Source organism: Leptonotus elevatus, chromosome 18 (assembly GCF_054856555.1).
Source record: "Leptonotus elevatus isolate MCC_2025b chromosome 18, RoL_Lele_1.0, whole genome shotgun sequence".
Classification (NCBI taxonomy): domain Eukaryota; kingdom Metazoa; phylum Chordata; class Actinopteri; order Syngnathiformes; family Syngnathidae; genus Leptonotus; species Leptonotus elevatus.
In genome coordinates, this window is record NC_141256.1 from 6,247,427 (window position 1) to 6,270,807 (window position 23,381).

Sequence of the window (23,381 nt, forward strand, 5' to 3'; positions counted from 1 at the left end):
CTGTGTCCTTCCTCAGTCAGTCAACAATGTCATAAAGTCATATTCACATTTGAATAACGGAACATAATGTCACCAACTTCAATGGTGACATTTCTTTTTGTATCCCCCACAAATGGATCCTATGCATTTTATTGCCATATATAAACTTCAGTTCCAAAGGATGGGAGGATGGACCACTCCTCCTGGCTGACGTACATTTCCGGTTGTGGTTCAGTTTAGTCCAGAGACCATTCACTTATTTTTAATTTAATGTTTACTGTTCAAAGTCGGATGTTCTCTGCTTTATCACGGTTCCAGCCAGGCGTTGGTGAAAAGTGTAATCAATGACCTTAATAAATGATGATTTCTTTGCTGTTTTCCATCTAAAATAGCATTAATATTCGCTTCTTTAATTAATACCAAAAATATTTCTCTTTTGTCGTCGCCCAAACATACCTTACTTTATCGTTCGACATTGCTTTGGGACTACAAACGTACGTGTGATGTATTATCGGGTCAAAACGTGCGACGTGTATCCGGTCTTCCCAGCTGTTATTCCCCAAACCATAGCAGCGGCACGGTATATGACTGATTAGCACGTCCGCCTCCCAGTGCAGAGAACGTGAGATCGAGTCCGGGCTTCAGCGTTCCTGGGTGGAGTTTGCATGTTCTCCCCGTACTTGCGTGGGTTTTATCCGGGTACTCTGGTTTCCTTCCACATTCCAAGGACATGCATGGCAGATTAATTGAACACTCCCCATTGTCCATAGGTGTGATTCTGTGTGGATGGTTGTTCGTCTCTGTGTGCCCTGCAATTGGCTGGCAACCAGTTCAGGGTGTACCCCGGCTACTGCCCGAAGCCAGCTGGGATATGCTCCAGCACCCCCCGTGACCCTTGTGAGGACAAGCGGTTAAGAAGATGGATGGATGTTTCCATAGCCAAAATTCTCATTTTCCTTTTTTCGATACGCTTCAAAATCCACCCCTTCTAAGCGTAAACACTTTTTTTGCTAATTTTGGGCCCTTTTTCGAATTTCTAGCGTTAACATTCAGGTTTTTTTTCCGCATTTCTTGAAAATTCGAATAAAAATGGGTGGATGGAAACCCAACTTGTGTTTGATTTTCAGTTTTGCCATTCAGTATGGTAAAATGTATCGCAAAATGCAAATTTTGACCCGCAAACTGCGATGCAAAATCACTTATCTCGAGCCTTGTCCCACAATCAAATTTTAGGAAGACCAAGACTACATCTTCAACATGGTTACAGTGCATTAAGATTATCAAAAGAATTATCATCTTCTGTGCCCGAGATGTGTCATAGAAAAAAAAGGACGTCAAACCTACTCTTAACACCACTTTAGTTCAAAGTCGTTAGGCTTAATCATCTTGGCACGATTGATATCAGCACCAAATTATAAGGGCAGCTATTAGTGCTTGGAAGAAAGTGGGCCAACTGTATGAAAATGTTTGCCATTACAACCTTAAAGGAACTCTTTTTTGAATGTTACCTGATTCAACTATTCACACAATGATTAATGATGACGGCATCTGTTACCCTGGACAGAAAGTTAAAGGCCCACTCTCCCACACACACCTGTATAATTTTTTTTTATTTTCTATGAACTAGACTGAACATCACCATGACATATCGTGTCCAGGAGTTGGAGTTCATAAACAGTTGTATGAGCAGAAGTAACTAAAGTCAAGTCAGGTTATGTTAGGCCTATCTCAATCTTTTGTCATTTCCCATGACCTCTATCATGTCACACTTTCTCCACCAGATACCATCTGAATGTCAGATCTATTGTCTCGGATACAATGTACAATATCTTTGATGATTCCAATCTACAGTCTCTGCAAATTTGCAAGAGGCAAAAAGTAATAATAAAAAAATCAAAGCAAGACAATTCAGCTATAGAGGGCAGGCTTGTGGAACTGGATGGTCTCTTCCAGTTGTTGTTGCCATGATTTATTTTTATTTTTTTGGTGTGTGACAAACTGTCGACCAGTGGCTGAGAGCCTGTGCTGCTGTTTGTTAAAGATAAGTCAAGAAGCCAGAGGGGGAAAAGAAAATAGGGCCACAGACAGACACAGAGTCCTGTTTATTCATTTGAAAATAGTGATTTTTGGGGCGGGGGGGCTGCAGGACATCCAGATGAAAAAAAGCTTACTTCCTCACAGCTTCGTCTCAACACTATCCTCAGTGCGGGGCACCTGATGGATCTCAGTCCTTTCTTTATACGGTCCACCAAGCCTTTCTCCTGGCACTTATTTTGACCTGCACCCTCCCTTGACTGCTATCAAAGCTCTTTTGGCTGTGACTGCACGCTTTGATATCCTATAGTGTTTCGAGCACTCTTTCTTAGTGTCTCACTCCGTCTTGTTCGCCTTTCCCTCAGTATTGTAAAAGAGCACAGACTGCCGACAGGGACCTGCTCACTGTCAGGCAGAGAATGCCTTTGAGGGAGTGAGGGAAGGGCTGAACACAGGAAGGAGGGGTTTGAAGAGGTGTCCGTGACAGCAGATGTTTGTTTTCATTGTGAAGTCTAGATATCTATTTATTATGTTGTCAAATTTCAATTCATTGGAGTCTAATCTTGTGAGGCAGGAGGATTCATGAAAACAGACAAATATAATCCGTCTTTTCAAGCTTCAAATTGAGACGAGAGTGGCCAATCCAAAAATGGTCGAACCAATCAGGAGCCGTTGAGGAGAGCAGTTTTATCAGAACATTACTTTAGTTCTTTAATTAAAAGAGTGCAATGTTTCAAGCACTTCAGTCTGACTTTGCTGTTGTAATTGTCCGCCCTTCTCAAAATAGTTTCTGTAGGCTCCTTCCCAGATTGGTAAAACAAGCTCTTGTGAAAGAAAACATTTGGCATGGCAAGTTAAGGGCAGTCCTGACTTGCCTTTCTGTCGCACACCTTATTTTTTATGAGCTACCTGCTTCTACTGGTTGGTTAATAGGCAGAGTGATTCCACTGCCATGTCACCGGATTGAGTTTAGTCTCACGCAGAAATGTTCCAATGGAGATTCAAACCTGGATCTGCTAACTGTGAGGCAAAAATGCCAAACACTAGCACACCATGCTGCCACATATAAAATGTAAAATTGGTGATTACTCACTATTAACTCGTTCACTCCCAGCCATTTTTACTGAAGCAACCCCCTTCGCTCCAGGCTGCATGACTGGATTTTGACAGATTTTGTAAGGCCCATAGAATATTGTGTTCTATTGCTATAAAAACATGGAACCTACCAAAAGAAAGATTAGAGTCTCTTCTTTCATCAGGAAAAAATTACATTTCTATCTGTTTCCGTTTAGCATTAGAATATAGCTAAGTTTAATCATTATTTGCAAATTTGTTGAAAACACTGGGGAAAAGAGCTTTTTTGCAACATGGCCCTGGTTGATCTCTTATACTCTTCTGCCACCTGCTGGCCGTTTTTGTAATAGCTACCATTGCTTTAAGCGTTCTCTTCAGTTCAGAGGCTGCATCAAAGTCTTCTGTATGCTCTAGCACAGTGGTTCTCAACCCCGGTCCTCGAGTACCCCTATCCAGCCTGTTTTCCATGTCTCCCACACACAACACAGCTGAGGATCGGTATCAGGCTTCATGCAGAGCTTGCTGATTAGCTGATCGCTTGAAATACCTGTGTTGGCTGTTGGAGATATGGAAAACAGGCTGGATAGGGGTAATCAAGGACCGGGGGGTTGAGAACCACTAAAAAACAAAACAAAAAACTTATACATTTGTTTTTGGGGACCATGGCCTTATTTAGAATAGAACGGTTCTATACATTTTTGAGAGCAAATGAGTTAACTATGCGGTGAGAATGCCAATTTCAAAATAAAACTTACCTTACCAAATAATAAATGGACATCAATGCCTTGGTATGCTTTTCAATTTGTTCCCGGTAGTGTGTTGCGGTGTAACAGCTGTCTTGACTCGTTTTCCAGACTGTTGCTACAGACGTCAACAACACAACGTTGTCCTGAAATCACATTTAATTGCCAAATATAGGCACTTAAAATAAGACTACGCTGAAATTGTATTGTATGGCGCCTGTTGCCAACATTAGCGACTAGCAGCGCTAGCGGCTAGCAGCGCTGAAGTGCTACGTAGAAGGAGGCGAGTGCGTCAGAATACTTTTCAAAGGGAGTCTAGTAGACGAAAATGACTTGGCACACATTGATGATGACAGACTGACACATTTGCCATTCCTAGCGATCACTTTTTAACCAACCAGGCTTACTGTACTTGTTGTTTTAGACAATAAAATCGCTACTGTGGTTCTGAGGGAGAGTATTGTCAACAGTCTTGCTAGAAAGGTGTAATGGAAATAGGTTTCAATGGCAAAGGAATGTTGTTTGTGTAAATGTAAATGTGACTACCTTGGAGCAGCTTGATCAAAACACAGATGACATTGGCACAGATTATCACACGTATTTGGTGTCATTTTTCCGGCATTCATTAGGTCAGAGTAAATAAGCATGGGCGTAAAGCTGTGTACAGTAAATAAGGGCGCTGTGTTGTTGACAGCTCATTAACCAGATTAAAGCCCATTGTCTTTTTTGGTTTATAACACCTAATTTAGTAAAAAACAACAACAACAAATGTGTTATTTTGATACAAGATTTATATGAGAACCTGCCATTAGAAAATATTTGAAATGATGAAAACATGAGACTGTTGGTACTGCAGTAGGCTATCATGATACTTTTTCCTAATGTGCCACCAGGAGAGCGAAGTGGTGGAGAAACAGACGTTAGCGGCTGAGTGAGCGCGCGGGTGTTTATAACAGGGACGTGCTGTGTAATTGCCACTGTCAAGCGCTGGACTTGCCTGGGCTTTTTTAAGCTGGACTCAAGTGCTGTGTCCTTCACACACAAAGACAACCTCAGCACAGTCACAGTGTCACCTTCAAGTGTCCACATTGAAAACACACAGTTTGTGTGCGTCTGACTCTGATTGGTCTCCATCCTAAGGCAGCGAGGGTGAGCGTGTCTCCACGACTGCTGGATGCCGATGAATCACAGCAAGCTTACTTTGTTTGCCTGACGCAAATGTCTGTTTGCTTTGTTGGTTAGCCTACTTTGGAACACAGTGGCTCTGCGTGCGTGTCTGTGTGTGTCTGCGTGTACCGTCTTGAATTATTCACCGGCAGTATTTGATTTGGTTCCATTGTACATCACATATGTCGTGTCTGAGATATTTGCCTCTGAGGTAGTCAAACACTTTTTTTTCCCCAGGAAGCATTATGAGTGTTAGTGTTCTTGTGGCATATTAAGTGGCCCAATTGATATGTTTTGAGTCCAAATTTTTCAGTTATGTTCTAGGACTCCATTACTGTGCATATACTGTACTGTATATTGTTCTTATTAGCTGCTTACTTGTTTTGGCAGTACATAAAGAGGATTGATTATAAATATGCTTAAAGATAAAAAAAATTACAGCGGATGTGTGGTTATTTTCTACTGCATTTCTTGTCCTTCTAGGCTGCTGTAGCTATCACTTGTGCTGAAGCTGCAGTGTATGATTAGTTTCATCATCTTTAAATGTCTTAATTATGGCTGAACTAATTCCAACTAATCAAATTTTTTTTGGAATATTACATAACATTTCTTCTAAATGACAGCATGGTAGAGTAGTGGTTCACATTCCTGCCGGTCTGTGAGGACTAAAGCTAACTTCCCAAAACAAGAGCAAATGCTGTATGGATAGACTGATTATTAGCCAAGCCCATTACCGTTGGCAGTGATATTTAGTATTTTGATGAATATTGACATCGGCCTTAAAAAAAAAAAATCTGGCAGCTGATAATATATCAATTTAAAACTGCATTCACTGCTATTTAATGAAAATTTCAGTTAACTTTATAAGCGATGCAGCTGACCTTGGGAACTCTCTGCGCCTTCTGTTTTTATTTGAAATTAAAATTAAGATCCTGGAAAACTTTCTTTACTGTAGAAAGCAATTTACGTGTTTAAGGTTTCAACTTTTTAAGCAATGACCCTGGGATCTCCCTGAATGTTTATTATTATTAAGAATATTTAAACAAAGATGTCTATTGTCTAAGAAAATAATCTAAAAATATATATACATTTTGCAAATATGAAAAGTTGCTTAATAATCATATACTTACAAACATTTCAGTAGAACAAAGTTCAGAGTTGGAGTTTTTTGTTTGTTGTTTTTTTTACGCCAATATTTTCTCTTTTAGTGAAAGTGAATATCTGCTCCCAATAACGGTTATCGGCCTCATTGACTACCGGTACTAATAATCGCATCGGCCCTGAAAAAAAATTAATAAATCAGTTTATCTCTAAAATGCTGCAAATCATCTTATTTCACAAGCTTAAAAAAAGCTAAATGTTCAATTTTGAAAGGTTTCGTCACCATACAAATACAATTGATGATTTGTTAGAGAGGTTTATCGATTTAGTCTCACCTACTTCAATACAATATTGGCATTGCTAAAGGAGTTCAAAATATTTAGAGAGATTAACAAAAAAAAAAATCCTCATTGGCCAGTCAACATATTTCATTGCAGGAGGCCCCACTTTGTTTACCTAAGTAAAATTTAGGTGAGCAACTGTGAAACTCAAGTGTCTTAAAATGACCTTTTTAGAACACAGCTGTTAAACAGCCAAAACAATGTAATTAGTAGCAGAAAAAAAATTGGACAGTTCCTGAAAGAACTTTTCCAGCACCAGTTTGACAACAATTTGCATAAAATCAGGAAAGCACTGTGCAATAGGTCAACATCATTTTCAATCTTTTTCTAGCACTGTTGGACATTTGATTAAAGCCAGCTGCACACTGAGTGACGAGGAAAAAAATTGGAGAAACACGAAAATGTTACAGGCAGTGACCGACCCTCACAAACCTACCAAGTCGCTTCAACAGAAAACGCAGCCCTCTGGCGAACGATTTGAAGCCATATTATTTTATTGAGCCACAAACAACATACGATTGTCAAGGAAAAAGTGGATTGCCTTACCCGGCGTAGCTATATTTCTCTGTCTGTGGAGAATACAGTACAAATAGTGGAAACAGTTGATAAAAAAGGAAAGACTGTGGGTCTTTGAGAGGCTGCTGCCGGCTAATGAGCATTATATTAAACTGTTAAGCAATCAGTCAATAAAGCTCATCTAGGGAGTGCACCAACACCTTTGTCGTTACTTCTCTGCCTCTGATGCCGTCCTAGCATGAAGGGAGTTTGCAAACTTGGACGCTGAACTGGAGAGACAAATTCTTCCGCCTGTTAGCTTAGCGCTAGCTACCTGCTGTGACAGAGCACAGATGGATTTAAAACGTTACCAAAAGCAAAAAAAACAAAACACGCAGGGTTCTTTCCTTGGCCAGTGTACGGCGAGGGAACCTGGAGTTTAAAGTAAGTTATTTTAAACTAAAATGGAAATCTTTCTGTGGGTTGATGCAGCTGCGTTGGCGTGTCGGCCACATATTTACACTGATATGTTTTCAAAAATGTGATTATGAGGCTTGGTAAAGTGCTTTGGACAATGTATGGTGTAGATAAAGCGCTTTAAAAGTGCACTCCATTTACAGTTACATTTGAAAGTTGACATAACCTTGAGGTATATAAACTTATAAGCACAACTGTAAATGTACAAAAGCTAAACATCGCTAACTGACACAGAAAATATGCTATGAATCGTCAATAAAAAATTTCCATGCGCATCTCTACTCATGTCAACTTCAACCTCAGAAAATATCAAAACAATTGCCAGAGCATTTTGGATTTTATGGGCGTTAAGCCTTTTTCTCACTATACAGTGCGCTCGTACGTTTAAATACCCATACAACTGTACTTTACCTTTATGATTAAATTGGATAGTTTTTTCTTTGGACTATGACGTGTATAAATCCAGGCAGTATTTACAAATCGAGTTCGAATTTTGTTTTCACCATCTCCTTTTTTTTGTTTAAACCAGTACATTTGCACACTGGTGTATTTTTGTCGTTTGTGCCTACCAGAGCCACCTTTAAAAAGTCAAGCCTACACCATGTATATATTTATTTTGTGTCTGTTTGTGTGAACATTTCTGGCTGCGGTGGTTGCCATGCATCTGAGAGCAGTGGCTGGGACAGGGGGGTCAGCAGCAGTCCCCTGAGACACCCTGGCCACCTGACCTCTATTCCATGATTCTTTGCTACCATGGATGACATGGAGGAAGACATTATAGGATGTGATTGGTCTTGCTCAACTTGCCTGAAGCCCAGTGGAAACAGGAAATGCATTGGATGGGTGATAGTCCAGGGGCTGAAAATGGAGACCATAACTAGACTTCCTTCCTTGTTGACATATGCAGCAGAAGTTATTATATTCTATACTCGGGAATCATTTTCTGCCTCTGATCGGTCTCCCTTTCCCGTTCCAGCCAACCTGACTATGTGCAGCAGTGATAAAGGTCGTCTTTTGTCATCAAAAAGTGCAGATTAGTTTTGCCTCGGTGCATCTGACTGTCTGCTTTATCACTGGGACCAGAGTGAGCCACAAGGTTCAGCTAACCTCTCTGCGAGGTAATAACTCCGACCAGTCTTCTACACTAGCATTACTACATCATTGTAGAGCGGGGGCCAGGGGGGGTTATTTTAGCACAGTCTTTATTTGACTGTGTCGTGAAGACTGACAGGAAAGTGAGGAGCGGGAGGATGTGACATGCAACATATGTCATGAGCGGGGATCAAACTGACAAAGTTGTAATAGTCGTTTCAGTCCACTAAGGGCCCAGTGTAGAGAATAAACGCAGCGCTGACAGCATGTCATAAGCCTATATTGGTTTTATTTTAATATTCCTCCACTGATGTGATTTTGGGGGAGGGGGACTCCTAACTTGATAACCGGGGGATTTCACTCGAAGTTGGTTCTGCGAATATAGCAGCCAGAAGGGAGCAGACTCCAGCTCGTGATATGAAGGATATTATTGAAATGTTTCGTCTGGCTTTGGAATACAAAACATTCAAAAGTCGGAAGCAGCAGCCAACAGGGAATGAAGATCTTCCGAGGATTACGTAAATGGGACATGCGATTTAGACTGGTATCGGCGAGAGCGTGAACGCATTGTAAGATGATTACACTGTCAATTAGAGAATGGGAATTAGTCGTTAGCCACAGAGGATTTTTTTTAACCTTCTCGCCTTTTGCACACTCTGACAGTCACAGAGGCTTCATAGGGACGGTCAGAAAAGGTCAGCAGGATGTATCAATGCCCAGATTATTCTTCTAAATTAACATGTTTGCAGTTTACTTGTTTGGTCATCTGTAAATGCTGATGATGAAAATATCTGTATTTAGATCATGCCCAAGTCTGCTCAGTTGGCAATTAAAGAAAGCATACTGTGACGAGAATTTTCCAGTTCAAACCAGTTTTTGTTATACCCTATTTGTACCTTGAAAAGAAAAAGTTTCAAAAATTGTCAGGACATTTTCTTAGGAAATACAGTAATAGCTGATCACTTGCATCTATCTCTCCACAAAAGACAATTCGGTACAGTTTTTCAATACGTGGAGTGCGAAATGATTCAAGGAGTGTTCGATTTGAAAGTGGAATGATTCAATTCGGTTTGACTCAATGGGATTACGATTCAATTTGATACGGTACTCAGTTCGAGAGAGTATGATACAATGATTTTTTGCTGTCACTTTACATACATTAAAATGAACTTGTCAGTATTGTAATAGTGCCATTTCCTTGACAGATATATTTCTCCAATAAAGGATGATTCAATACCTACACAGTAAACTCTGGAGAGTACATTTGACTCTATTTAGAGCGGGACCAAATAGACTCAGTTTTAGAGTAATATTTACACTTGGAAGAGAGTAAAATAAAGAATTGGAAGAAATAAAACTGACCCAAGGGTGGAGGAACAAACTCACGACCTTCAGCTTGGGAGATATATTTACTCCCTGAGCCAAGCAGCTCCTGCTTTCTATTAGTATATCGCTCGTGTGAGCTCCCGCTGATTCCATGATTCCTTGGAATCTCCCTAACTCCAAGAGACCAAAAACGATGTCTTTGGTTTCTTGGACATAAGCATACAATAGGAGGGGCATAGCTCAGGTGGTAGTGTGGCAGTCTCCCAAGCTGAAGGTCGTGAGTTCTTTTCTCAACCCTTGAGTGACTTTTATTTATTTATTTTCCCTTTTTTCTTTTTCTTTTTACTCTCTTCCTAGTGTAAATCTTAGCCTACTCTAAAACTATTTGGTCCCTCTCTAAATAGAGTAAAATTTACTCTAAATTGAGTCAAATTTACACTACAGAATTTACTGTGTATCTCGAAATATTTTGATTTGGTTTGGATCTATGCACGTGCATCTTTTAAATCAAAAAACGATTTTCCAATACAAATACTCTCTGCTATTGTCAATGTGTATTAACTAACTTTGGCTACTTTGTTTTTAGAATTAACATTATATGATTTTATGGTTAATTGTTTTGTTTAGTATATCAATGCTGCGGTTTTTTGGGGTGGCATTGGAGGTCTTTAAAACAAACTCTGCTAAGAACAAATTAGCGCTGGTGCTTTTTTTTTGTTCTCCCTCTGCCACATGCAAATTGTGTTCAGAAACGGTTTTGATCACAGTTAGCATGACGGTGTAAAAACTAATTGACTTGCCATGAAACTTTGTACCCTGGAAGAAAGAAATTTGGTGAAAATGTACATGAAGTTGGATCACAATCACTATGGTGTGAGTCGGTGGTATTGTCCATGCCAGAATGACAATAGCCGTTTGTAAATGTTACCTAGTCTGCTAACTGGGAAAACAGGATGGAGAAACAAACAAACAAACAAAGAAAAACAGAGCTTACTTTTTTCTCGCTCTACATTTTAAGCCTTGGGGGAGGCACCTGACTGGGTGCTATTGTAGTTTCATCAATGATGTCTGTAATCTGTCTTTTGGAATCTGTATTCATGGCATCGTAGGAATAATCGGAGCCACCAACTGTTCCACAATGGTGTTTCAAACAGAGAAAGACATTTATTCTAATTGAATTGTCTCTTTAGAGGTATGTGTTATCAGGTTAGAAAGTGCAAACAGAGTCGGTCGGGGTGGTGCCAGGCTCACAAACCTAACAGATTATACCTTCGATACCACATTGGTATTCATAGGATGAAACTGAGAGCGATACTTAGAGAGATATTCAGAGTGTACTTTGGGTCTCGCGCACACACAAATGCATGGGGGGGGGAACATGCACACACAAAGCCAAATGTGGTCATGCCAAACACAAATCAAAACAAGGCATGCAAACACAAAAGTGATCTGGAGAATGAAGAAAACAGAGAGAATGGCACAGTCCCATCTGTCAAACAAATGCGCGCACATACCAACACACACTGCGATATCTGCCTTTGTCCTTTAGCAGTCGGTCTTGAGGGGGCCGCTGTTGGAGTTGCATGAAAGTTTGTTTAGAGCTGAGCAAGTGTGTTAAGCTTTATTAGAACCCACGGGAGACACCGTAGCGCACACATATGCACGCATGCATCCACTTCTACACACTCAAGCGCGATCCAGGCTTGGGCGGCAGCTCACGCTGGCCCCAACCAACAGTGAGGAGTTTGTTGTCATAGCAACAGTAAAATGAGATGACTTTACTGTCAGCCGTAATGTTTCATGGCCCCCTTGCCGCTATGGCAACATAACAAGGAGAAGGAAGAGGAGAGGAGATGGCGAGAACGGGAGCATCAGATCCATCTTTGCATTCCGGGGGATTGTTACTAGGATTAATGTCACCGACATGCCCTTGCTTCTTCTCCAGGAGTGGCTTGGACACACTGCGACAGGCCTGTCAAACATTTAGACACCAAACACCACCTTGCCCATCCTTTTGAAGCTCACTGTTTTCAGCTTTCACATGTATAGATCATTTGAATTCATTACGCTCAATGTCAATATCGATGCAACAAAGCGCCTCCTCAGACAGCTTGTTGAACGAGCATGTTACTGTCAGAAAGAGTGTGATCAAAGGCTCGCTGGCGTTTCCCGCCACTGTTGGGAGAGCCAGCCGGAACGGCGGCTATACATGACAATTCTATATTTAGCGTAGTCCTTCCACTACAGCCTATCGACACCGCGAAGCAGAGTTATCAGCGTGGGTAGGAAATTGAAAGCGAGAGACGCGGAGATAGGTAGGAAACGCAGACAGGAGCGGGACTGCGTTGTTTCCCTTTTGTTGCTATGGCGATGTGGCGGATGGAGCTGCAGCGGGCTGACAGTTGTCATGGCGCAGTAGGTTGCCATGGGTGACAGCTGCCCGTCAATCACGCAGAGTGAGGGGACAGATCGGCAGATGATCACCTTGGATTAGAGAGTGATCGCACCACACAGGGGCCAGCCAGAACATATCTGGACTTAATCCCTGTGTCCTAATGGTGCTGCTCTCTGATGTGCGTGTATGCGCCTTTCGGATGCATGCGTGTCTGCGTTTGCATGCTACATGCATTACTGGTTTTATGAGCATCTTGTATTGTGTGGTTGCCCGCATGGTGGCTAGATGTGAATTGCGATTTTTGTGCTCAAACTTTTATGTTTTTGTCAGAGCTGACATATTCAAATAGTGATGGGAGTATATCAAATTTGGGATGTGCAGCTTTATACGTTTGTCAAACTTGAACTAACCTCCTCACAAATTCACAACAGAGGTGCCCTTGAGCAAGGGATCGAGCTCCTCCTATTGTTGCCAATCATTGGAAAGCTGCCCACCCCTTTAATGTGTCACTAATGGTGTGTGCTAGCGATGTGCACTTTCCAGAGGCAAATGCAGAGGCCATATTACCTATAATACATGGAAATGCATTCCGTTTTAATTGTAATATTGCCTAGTAGTCAGCAGGGACACTTCTACTGGTTACTAATAATCTCTTGATCCAATATAGTGGAACCTCCTCTAGGGGCAAACACAATTCATTATCATGTGTTCAGACTTCAAAACAATTTTTCTTAAAAGAAATGTGTCGACAGTCGACACTTTCTCGAAAGGAGGGTTTAAATTTTTCAATGATACATTTTTTTAATAATAATTAATTTATAAATACAATAAAATACAATAAAATACAATAAAATACAATAAATAAAAAAAATAATAAGAAGAAGAAATCAAAAAGTTTAATTTACTTAATTTTTTTTTCAATTCGTGTTTTTTTGTCTATAGGAGGGAATCTATCCTCAGCTATTTGCTGAAATACTCACCTATTTGCTGTTTTGCCACAACAAAATGCACAACCATGGATTTAACTTGACTGCTAGTATATACAGTATATGCCAAGGGTCACCAACATGGTGCCCATGGGCACCAGTTATCCTCCGCAGGTAGTTCATAGTGTGCATTATGATTTCCTGGGGAAATGTTGTAGAAGTGAGCTTTTGAAAATGTAAACACCTGTAGAGATTTGTATAAATTGGACTGTTATTGATATGACTGTTGTTGTGCCCATTGTTCACTCTAGATCAGGGGTGGGCATACCGATCTCGCCGATCAGATCAGTGTAAATAACAAATTTGCTAAAATTTCCTTTGATTATATGCTATTATTAATAATGATATTCATCTAGAGCACACAGCTGATATATGATCAGCTCATCAGCAAGCTCCATGCCTGATAACGATCCTGTTGATTGGAATCAGCTGCATTGGAGCAGGGAAACATCCAAAACCTGTAGGACTCTGGCCCTTGAGGACCGAGTTTGTCCACCACTGCTCTAGATGAATATCATTATTAATAATAGCATATAATCAAAGGAAATTTTAACAAATGTGTTATTTACACTGATCTGATTGGCTAGATCTGTATTAGACTATATTTTGCATTCTATCGGCTGTAATGTTAAAGGTTAACGTTAAGTACCACTGATTGTCACACTGTCTTAATTTGCCCTCGGCTCCATGTAATAAGACTGCATCTTATATTTATTGATTATCAACATTTAACATTTATTTTTTATTTTTTAAATGCATTACAATTGACGTCAATTATTCATGGGTTTTCCCTATTCGTGGGTTGGGCCAGTCCTTATCCACCGCAAATGGCATCGGTCAACTGTAGAGTAAGTGTAGAAGTTTTTTAATATAGATATATTGCTCCAACAATTTGGTGATCGGTTATCGTTATTATCAAACTTGTGGATCGCTCATCTGTCGAAAAATTCAGATTGTGTAACGCCTTGTAAATGCCATATGATGTGAGTGATTAATCCATTGACTTTACAGTTCTGAGGTTGGGGTTTGAATGTATGGAGTAGTATGTAAATTAGTGCTTTCAAAGGTAAAGCGTGAACTAATTGCATTAATCAGGTATTAACGCAGATTAATCACACTATTTTGACCGCAGATTATCCTTTTTGTTGACAGCGGATGGTTACGTTGTTGTTTGAGCAATAAACATAACTACATACATTAAAGTAAAGCATTTAATAAATGTTAGTGTGTGACATTCAGAATATTTGTTCATGTCAAAATATTGGGGTCATTTTTTTCTCCCATTTTAAATTATGCAAGTAATTAACTGATTAGAAAAAGAGGATGATGAGCATGAGCAGTTGTTCAAAAAATGTTGAAGACGTCCTCATAACATTAAATGTCGAAATAATTAACACACAACAGGTGCTCTTCAAATTTGTCGGGCAAAAAATGTTGATCAAATTGGTCTTTTTTAATGAAGCGATTCATCGTGATTACTCAAAATTCTAAAATGTGATTAAACTGATTTGAAAAATTTAGTCATTTGATAGCTCTAATCTAAATACAATTAAGTCATTAACAGGCGGTGCAAGCAAGTAGAATCCAGTGACAGTACATTCCAAAGATACTAACTACATCATGACATGTTCTTCAAATATTACAGACTTGGCATGGCATGTGTAATCCAGCAATTGTGAGACCTTTTAACAGAATACTTATATTGTGACAGCAACCTTGTGTAATGTCAATACTTGCATGGTACGCGCGTAATTGGCTGGCAGTTGAACATGTCGGAGTTTCCCAACCAGTGAAGCACTAAATTTGCCATGCCAGTGAGAAATGGATAGAAAGCCTGTGAGAAAAATGATGATGTACACTTCCCTATTCATGTCTTTCGCAGTCTAATTGGAAATGTGGCCCAAAAAGTATGTGGTTTGTCTCTCTGCCCTTTGGCCTTTAAGAAAATGAGGAAGACATATGAATAACACAAGATGACCTTGATTTTTTTTGCCCCCTCTCTCAATTCAATCCTTATCCTCTTCTTATTCTCCCATCACTAACTCTCTGTTTCTTCCTTTGCAGGAGTGAGCCCGGGGCTGGATGGGACCCACCATGCCCCCCAGTAAGAAGGCCCAGAGCCCCAGCAGTGGAGCCAGCGCTTCACAGGGCATGAGCCCGCCGTACCGACAAGGGGACGCCACAACGGCAGCATCCGAGGCAGAGGCGGCAGACCTCTCCCTGTCCTTGTCAGCCTCCTTCTCCAAAGCTGACGACGAGGAGCTCACCAGTCTTTCCTGGCTCCACGAGAGTACTGACCTCCTCAACAGCTTCAGCCACTCGGGGTTGCGTAGCGTTTCCCCGCTGCTGGACCCCGACGGCCAGCACCCCCGCTCGCCTTCTTCCACGTCGCCATGCCCGGACGACCCCCTGTTGGGCGATGCACACTCGCCGTACGACTTGGCAGCGGGGGCCAACAGGAAACCGCCGTACTCCTTCAGTTGCTTGATCTTTATGGCTATCGAGGATGCGCCGAACAAGCGACTGCCGGTAAAAGATATCTACGGATGGATCCTGGAGCATTTTCCCTACTTTGCAAGCGCCCCCACAGGATGGAAGAACTCAGTGCGCCACAATCTGTCACTAAACAAATGCTTCAAGAAGGTGGATAAAGACCGCAGTCAGGTAACCACAGCAGCTGTTTTTTTCTACGCATTTTTAATGGTGTATGAATTGAATTGAATACATTTTACCCATTGTTTACGCCCATGTTATTTGACATGAAATCCCAAAAGGATGTTATTTTATTGACATATACGTAGGATAAAGTATATCCTATGGACTCTTTCCCCACCAGTCTTAACTCATTTGCGCCCAAAAAACGTATAAATATGTTCTATTTTAAATATTACCAGTGTCTCAAAGACATATTTATACGTTTCTTATGTTTTTTTCATGCTCCAGCATACAGAAGGCTTTGATGCGGTTGAAGCAATGGTAGAGAAAGATTTACAGCCATAAGCAACTTGGCAAGCGATCTGGCATCTTACATAATGGTAATTAACTAATTTGCTCCCAAAAACGTATAAATATGTTTTATTTTAAATGTTTTAAGTGTCCCAAAGACGTATTTATATGTTTTTCCAATGTTTTTTTTATGCTAGAGCATACAGAAGGCTTTGATGCAACCTCTCAACTTCAGAGAACGGTTGAAGAAATTGTAGTTATTACACAAACGGCTAGCAGGTGGCAGCAGAGCAAAAGAGATCAACTAGGGCCATATTGAAAAAAAAAGCTAATTTACTCTTCTAAATAGATTTGTGAATAATGATTAAACCTAGCTATATTCTAATGCTAATTGCTGCAAAATGGAAACAGATAGAAAAAAAAAATTTGCTGATGAAAGAAGAGACTCTTGGTAGTTTCCATGTTATTATAGCAATATAACACAATATTCTGTGGGTCTTGCGAAATCAGTCAAAATCCAGTAAAACAGCCGCTAGTGAAGGGGATTACTTCAGTGAAAATGTCTGGGAGTGAATGAGTTAATGGATGCGAGTGATGGCCTGTCAACGAGGTGACGTCACATCCACCCCAAACTTGGCGACGAGCATTAAAATTAACCAGCTGAATTATTTTGGCAAATCCAAAACTAGACCAAAAAATGGGAACACCAGATATTTATCAAACTTTACAACACATGCTTCATTTCCCCATCAATACCTTGAAATGGGGCTCCAGATGTACACTTTAATAACATGTGTCATGCAAAAGTGAGCGTAGTTGCAGAACATTTTGTATCAGGAGTTGTTAGTCCTTTTGGAATGAGTGTGATCAAAAAGCAAAATATGCGCCGCAAATTCTTTGATGGCTTAACTGTGGTCTGCTGACATCATTCTGGCTTATTGTCTGATGTTACAAATGACGACAGTTTTTGAACAACTTTTATGGTATTTTTCCTGAAAAAGTTGTCAAAATTTCAAACCTCAAAGGCGTTTGACTAGAAGTTCTATTCACTATGCAACATTCTATGCTATTCTATACTGTATGTGCATGTATTTATAAACTAGTCTGGTGTCATCTGACAGCCATATTCAGAATACTTGGGGGTATAAATCTTTATGATGTACAAGTTTAATATACAATTGGGCGCATTATTCACTCCATCACATGTGATAGTGACTTATATCACAGAGAGACAGTTATCAGTGGTTTGCAGGGATATCCAACTTGAAATTCAACATATTCCGTATTTTGTCTACAGCTGTACCAGATCCGACCCTATCAATAGTTGATGATCTCTATCTCGCTTTCTTAGTTCTTTTTCGCTCTAACGTTTCCCCAGTGGGAACAGCGTTTCGCGTTTGATTTAAGTCTCGATATAGTCTTTTATACGGGCGCTCCCATTCCGATTTTACTCTATTATAGACTCGGGGTAAACGGGGAATGAATCCCTTACTCAATTAGCGCTAAATTAATACTGGAAGATTTAATAACGCAGACGCCGGCAGTCTTAAGATTTCATCAGGCCTGCGGGTGTTGGGGGTGGGGGACAAACCGCCAAGATCAATGCTGGTTTTACATGTTTATCTGTTTGAGATCATACAGTGGCATATTTCCTTCCTTGACCACTGAATGAACCTGGTGTCCTATTTTGAGTAAGCTGCGTGCGTATTAAAGCGCAAATTGAATGAAGGATGAAGAAGATGGTGCGCACGTGTGTCTCGCTCACGCTATGCTGTCATCTGGCCCTTGACTACAAGGGCACAGAGTTTCTCTTGTATACATATCTCCATGGTAACAAGGTTGCAGTTGACATAAAAGTATACTTTTGCTGTAGCAACGGGAAAACCGATTTGGCTTGCGTGTGAAAATATGCGAATGTGTGTGCGTGGGCTACAATTGGGTACAGAGGTGTTGAGTGGACGTCCTCATCCGCTGTTATATATTCTTTGCATGTGTGCACGGGTACTGTAAGTGCGCATGTGGCGCACCATGCGCAGAGGAGATTTTGGCAAGGACACCCTGCCTTGTCTTCTTGTCACTGCACACTGTTCAAGACAGCACACTAATTAACCCTTCAAACCTATTCCGCTCTCCACACACGCATTTTGAAATCACACACAAATAAACAGGCTCGCAGGCAAAATGCAAACTCAGGAGCAAGCATGCATGCATAAAAGTACTCCCGCACGTGCTTGAGCGCTGTGTCTGTGTAGAAATGAGGGCACATCTCTGCAGACTCTTACTCTACCTGCCAAGTACTGTGCTTTATTTGAAGCTGCAATTACAGAATCTCTGTAATTTCCGTCTGACGCTGCCACTCAAAGCTTTTCACTGAGAATATCACCATTTTTTTCTCTTGTATTCTTTTCCAATTACCTGTTGATGCCTTTTCAAATATGACTGCAGGGGTTCAAATACTTTCCTTAATACTGCATTATGTCATGATTAGGGCTTGTTGTAAAGGAGAAATGATAGAATTTGATTTTGGGGAAAGTTTTTAAGAGCAGCCGGAAGATGGATTACCGCAGACACACCAAATTATATTTCCATCAATTTGTAGAGGTGGAGATTAATATGACAGTGGCCTATTTGTTCCGGTGACTGTATTTCTGGGTCATATCCAGGCAGATGACAAGATGGGGACTCGCTTAGAATAAGCCTGCTGCTCCACGTGCCCGATTTTGTGTGTGACTGCGCGTCAGCATTGTGTGTGGAAGGGCAAGCTTGTGTGAGAACTAGAAGAGAGGCCCAAGGTTGCCATGGCTTTGTTTATAAACAGGATTCCTCACTTTGCACAATAACATGCCCTAATGACAAGCGTTGTCCTCAGACTTCTGGATCACTGCATCAGTATTGTAACAGTGCAGTACTTGAATAAAAGAGTGGACAATTTTATATTTTTCATACAAGAGTGACTATGAGGTGTCGTGTTACATTAATGTGTATTGTGTATAACATCCTGTGTATAACACATTTAAAAAGCAGTTTTTTCTTCCTACTTGTGTACTGTATGATGCCGTTTGTTGGCATCGTTCATTAGACGGGTCAACTTTTTTTCCCCAAGGGCCAAAGATATTTGAGTAATTTCTGAGTAATTCCGGGCTGCCAAGTCTGAAATTTACATCTGTTTCTTTCAATTGGGTCTTGTTTTAGAGATATTAATATTTTGACAGTTCATTAATTGATAATTAATTTGGAGACATTAAAATTTTTTTGTTGTTTTTTCGTAAATAAAAGTAGACCTCACTACGTTGGCTGTGTTTTCCGTCATTGATAGCATGAACAATTGTTGCAGTCAACTCTAGCAGTTGCTGGCTTGACTAACGTAGTCTTGCCCATGGTGCACAAAGGAACAATTGTTATGAAACAAGGTACTTTACATTACATACATTTATAACATTAGAAATTAATTATCATGTTGGAATAAAAGTAGGTTTTTTATATACAGCATCTATGTACCAATAAACGTCTATAAAATGATGTACCCCTAAAACATGTTTATAATAATCTATATTAATAATTCAAACTGTAAAAATACCCTAAACTAATATTTTGAAACAATTTACACCTGACGATTGCAGTGGAGTGACATAGTTGTGTCTAAACCAATAAAAACGCATGATTTGGATGATGTCAACACTTCTGGCTCATGATTGGATCCTAGCTAACCAATCACAATCGCAAGTTGATTTGCATGTTGTTCATGTTAAAAATGTTACATATAAGCTTGGTAAGTTTACAACACGTTACAGCCATACTATCCTGGCGTCCACTATAACAGATAAAAACATGAGATAACCCCCCCCAAAAAATTTCCATGTTCTTATGTGGGAAAAGAGTCAAAACCAGTAAATAAATAAATTGCCCAACAGAAAAAAAATTATTGGGTCTGGAGGGGATAAAATCACTTCAAACTAGTATGATCAGATTTTCTAATTCAAGTTGAACAGTGCTAAACAAAGCATTGCACTCACCATTATACAACATTTTTGCTTGGTCCCGGCAGCTATTGGAAGTTGACTGTGCCATTTACCTCGCATCGGTCCCGCATTGTATCATTGGAAATATGCTGCCAGAAAAGGTCAGCATGCATTGGGTCTGACCGTTGATCGCAGCATTAGACTGGTAGGATTACATTTCCCATGGTTCTTAGACACAGAAGCAGAAAGTAGTTCTAGTTCCAGTATGAGGAAAACACGCCTGTTAGCGATTATATGCAGATGAGAATGAGAACACAAACGTGAATGAGAAAGTAAATAGGAAGGAATTTAACTTTTCAATTCCTTTTTGATTAGTTTATCATATTAATATATATATATAATATATGACAACTGTGTGAAAGACATACACATGACCCAAACAATTGTTTGCGGACTGGACTTTATAAACACACACACACACACACACACACACACACACACACACACACACACACACACACACACACACACACACACACACACACACACACACACATAAACAAAACTGGGACGCCAGGACGGAACCTGCTTAAAAAAATTGAGACAAAACATTGGGGTTTCACTCCATTTTGCCTTCTTTTCTTCAAGAAACAAATAAATAAATAAATTACGCTTAATCAACAGAATTCTTAACGTTGAATTAATTCTCGATGCCTTGTTGTGTGTCACTTTATGCATGATGCTGTTCTACAGTAATTCTGAGTTGTGCAATCTCAGGAAGGTTTATTTGACTTTCGAGATTCTGGTGTACTGCATGTGTTTATTTAGTTAACCTGAAATGGCTTGTTCCACAAATTCACAAATAGAGCTTGGAAAGTGCAGAAAGAAGCCGTTTTGGAAAGTACAGGCACTTTCCAAAACTATTTAAAGGTACTTAATTTGTACAATTTGTACATTTGCATCATTCTGAATTGAACCTTTGTGACATAAGCTATTCTGGTTTGCTTAAAAGTCTGTTACTGATTTCTACACTTCCCAGAACAGCCCAGGAATTTTCCATTTAGAAATTGCAGATCAGTAGGGATTCATGTCCAAACTGCACATAAACGGCAATCAATGTAGAAGTCTGAGAACATTAATCTGCCCATTGCTAAATCATCTCCTCTTCACCAAATCTACAGCAAAATGAAATTGTCTCTGGCACTTGCTGTAGCCCACATCCAAATTCCAAAACATAAGCTCCTTTGTGGATGTAATAAATGCGTTAGCTTGTTACGGTGGGCTAAATCATCCATGTTATGCCCTCCTTGGGCTCCTCTGCTAACTGAAATAAATACAGTTTTCTATCTGAAGACACCCTGAGGCAACACTTAAGGTTTAGGGTAAATAGAGTGCACTGTTTTTAGATGCACTCACTAATAACTTTATACGAGACAGGCCCACAGTGGAGTACCAGCAACCAGTTCTGTTGTTTTCAAATTGTAGCATGAAGCCTTTAGCCTGTTTCATCTGCATGATTTAGGTGTTATTGTTTCCTTTTTTTTTTTGCTACTCGCCAGCCAGAAGCTGTGAGAAAAAGTGTGATGATCAACACAGTAGAGCTTTAGGAATATAAAATCACCAACAAATGACTAGAATCAATGGTAATGTTATATTCTGCTTAAAAGGGGGTCTCTATGGGGGTCTCTGGGGTATACAAATGTTACAATTTGTACAACACAAGAACTAATTAAACTAGTCAATGCTGCTTAACTGAAGAGAATGTTTTTTTTTTAAATAGTTTCGCTACGTGTGCATGTGCGTGAGAACTTACTTGTCATCGTCCCACTCACTGTAGCTGGGGGAAAGCATGTTTTAACAGTTGTAACACGCTTAAGGGTATTCGCGTGTGTTAAAAAGATGTCAATGAGACAAGCCAAGGAAGAGTTAAACCCCAAATGACTCAGTGAAATTAATTGCTGGTTGATTTTTATACGCCTTCTTTGGGAATAGATTTCAACAACCACTCACCTCTGTTTGGCTGAGATATTCATATTGCTCCTTGTGAAATACTGTAAGTTAAAGCTTTACTGTTTATAATGGATTTCAATTTATAGTTGGTCATTGACAGTTTTCACCCTAGAAAATTTGGGACATCTCCACAACTGATGGAAATGGAAGTATTAGTGGAAGAGGCAGAGTTACAGAAAATAAATCTAAGTCTTTCTCGCCAACCATATCTGCAAAAAAAAGCCATGTTTTGTTTGAATTACCTTGTTCCAAGTGCTTGGCAATGTTATGTATGTGCCAATCCTACACATACACGCCACACAACATACCCCACAGGCCAGCGCAAATTGCCACAGTCAGTGTGCTGAAATGAACTAGTCACAAGGTAATAGAGTTGAAAGTGGTAACATGACTCTGTTTTGCGATCTCATCACAATTAGTCTCAGGTTAAATAAATCACATTGTGCATGCTAAATTAATCTATTTGCATCTATCCTAATAGAACATGCAAATTGAACTGTGTGGCAATTTTTCCCATTTGACAGATGGGAATCCTGGGAATCAGACCCTTACTAAAGAACAGCAAAATGCATTCATGCATTTTTCTTCTTTTTTTTTTTTTAAATCCACTAACGGCTACTGACAGCAGTGATTTATTTATTTATTTAATTTTTGGGGGGCTTGTCACGGTTGTATGAAAACTCCTTTGTATATCTACTGTACCAAACCACACATATGAAGCCTCTTTTCCTTAATTTACCCAATTTTGTTATTGCACCTTTTTTTTTGGAAATTGCAAAACTCATTTTGAAGTAAGCAGCTAAAACGTTTCTTCTATTTTAAACCCCAACACATGCCGTACCAGGCACCAGCTTATAAATGTATCTTGGAAAATGAAGAAATACTTTTTTTTCCTACACTGTGCTAGACTCAGCTCGGTTAAAACGTAGTTAACTCTTACATGTATGCCATTGCGTTCGAATACAACACCTTTTAATAATCCTAAACCCTCCTCAAGACGTATCAGTTGTCACGATTGAGATAAACATAGCTAGTGTTGCTTCAAATGTATCTACTGTGACTTAATTTAAGTGTTTCTGTTTTTTGTTAATCACACAAGGTGTTGTTTATTATGTAATTTAGTGTATGCATAAGAAGATTTCTATCTGACTCCAAGAGGCCAGGTATATTATATAACTCCAATTGAAATAGTAGATTTCATATATTTTAGAGATTTTTATTTTCACAAATCGGTCACGTGGGTGTATTATGTATAC

At 39.9% G+C, this 23,381-nt stretch overlaps 1 protein-coding gene across 1 annotated transcript in view; it reads left to right on the plus strand.

Moving 5' to 3' along the window:
* The window catches only part of LOC147158384 (forkhead box protein N3-like), an 81,786-nt gene that overhangs the window by 20,666 nt on the left and 37,739 nt on the right, over positions 1-23,381 (plus strand). Inside the window, exon 2 of the mRNA XM_086061469.1 lies at positions 15,275-15,874. Coding sequence (XP_085917595.1) covers positions 15,293-15,874 — 582 coding nt within the window. The 5' untranslated portion in view covers positions 15,275-15,292. The remainder of the gene's footprint in view (positions 1-15,274; positions 15,875-23,381) is intronic.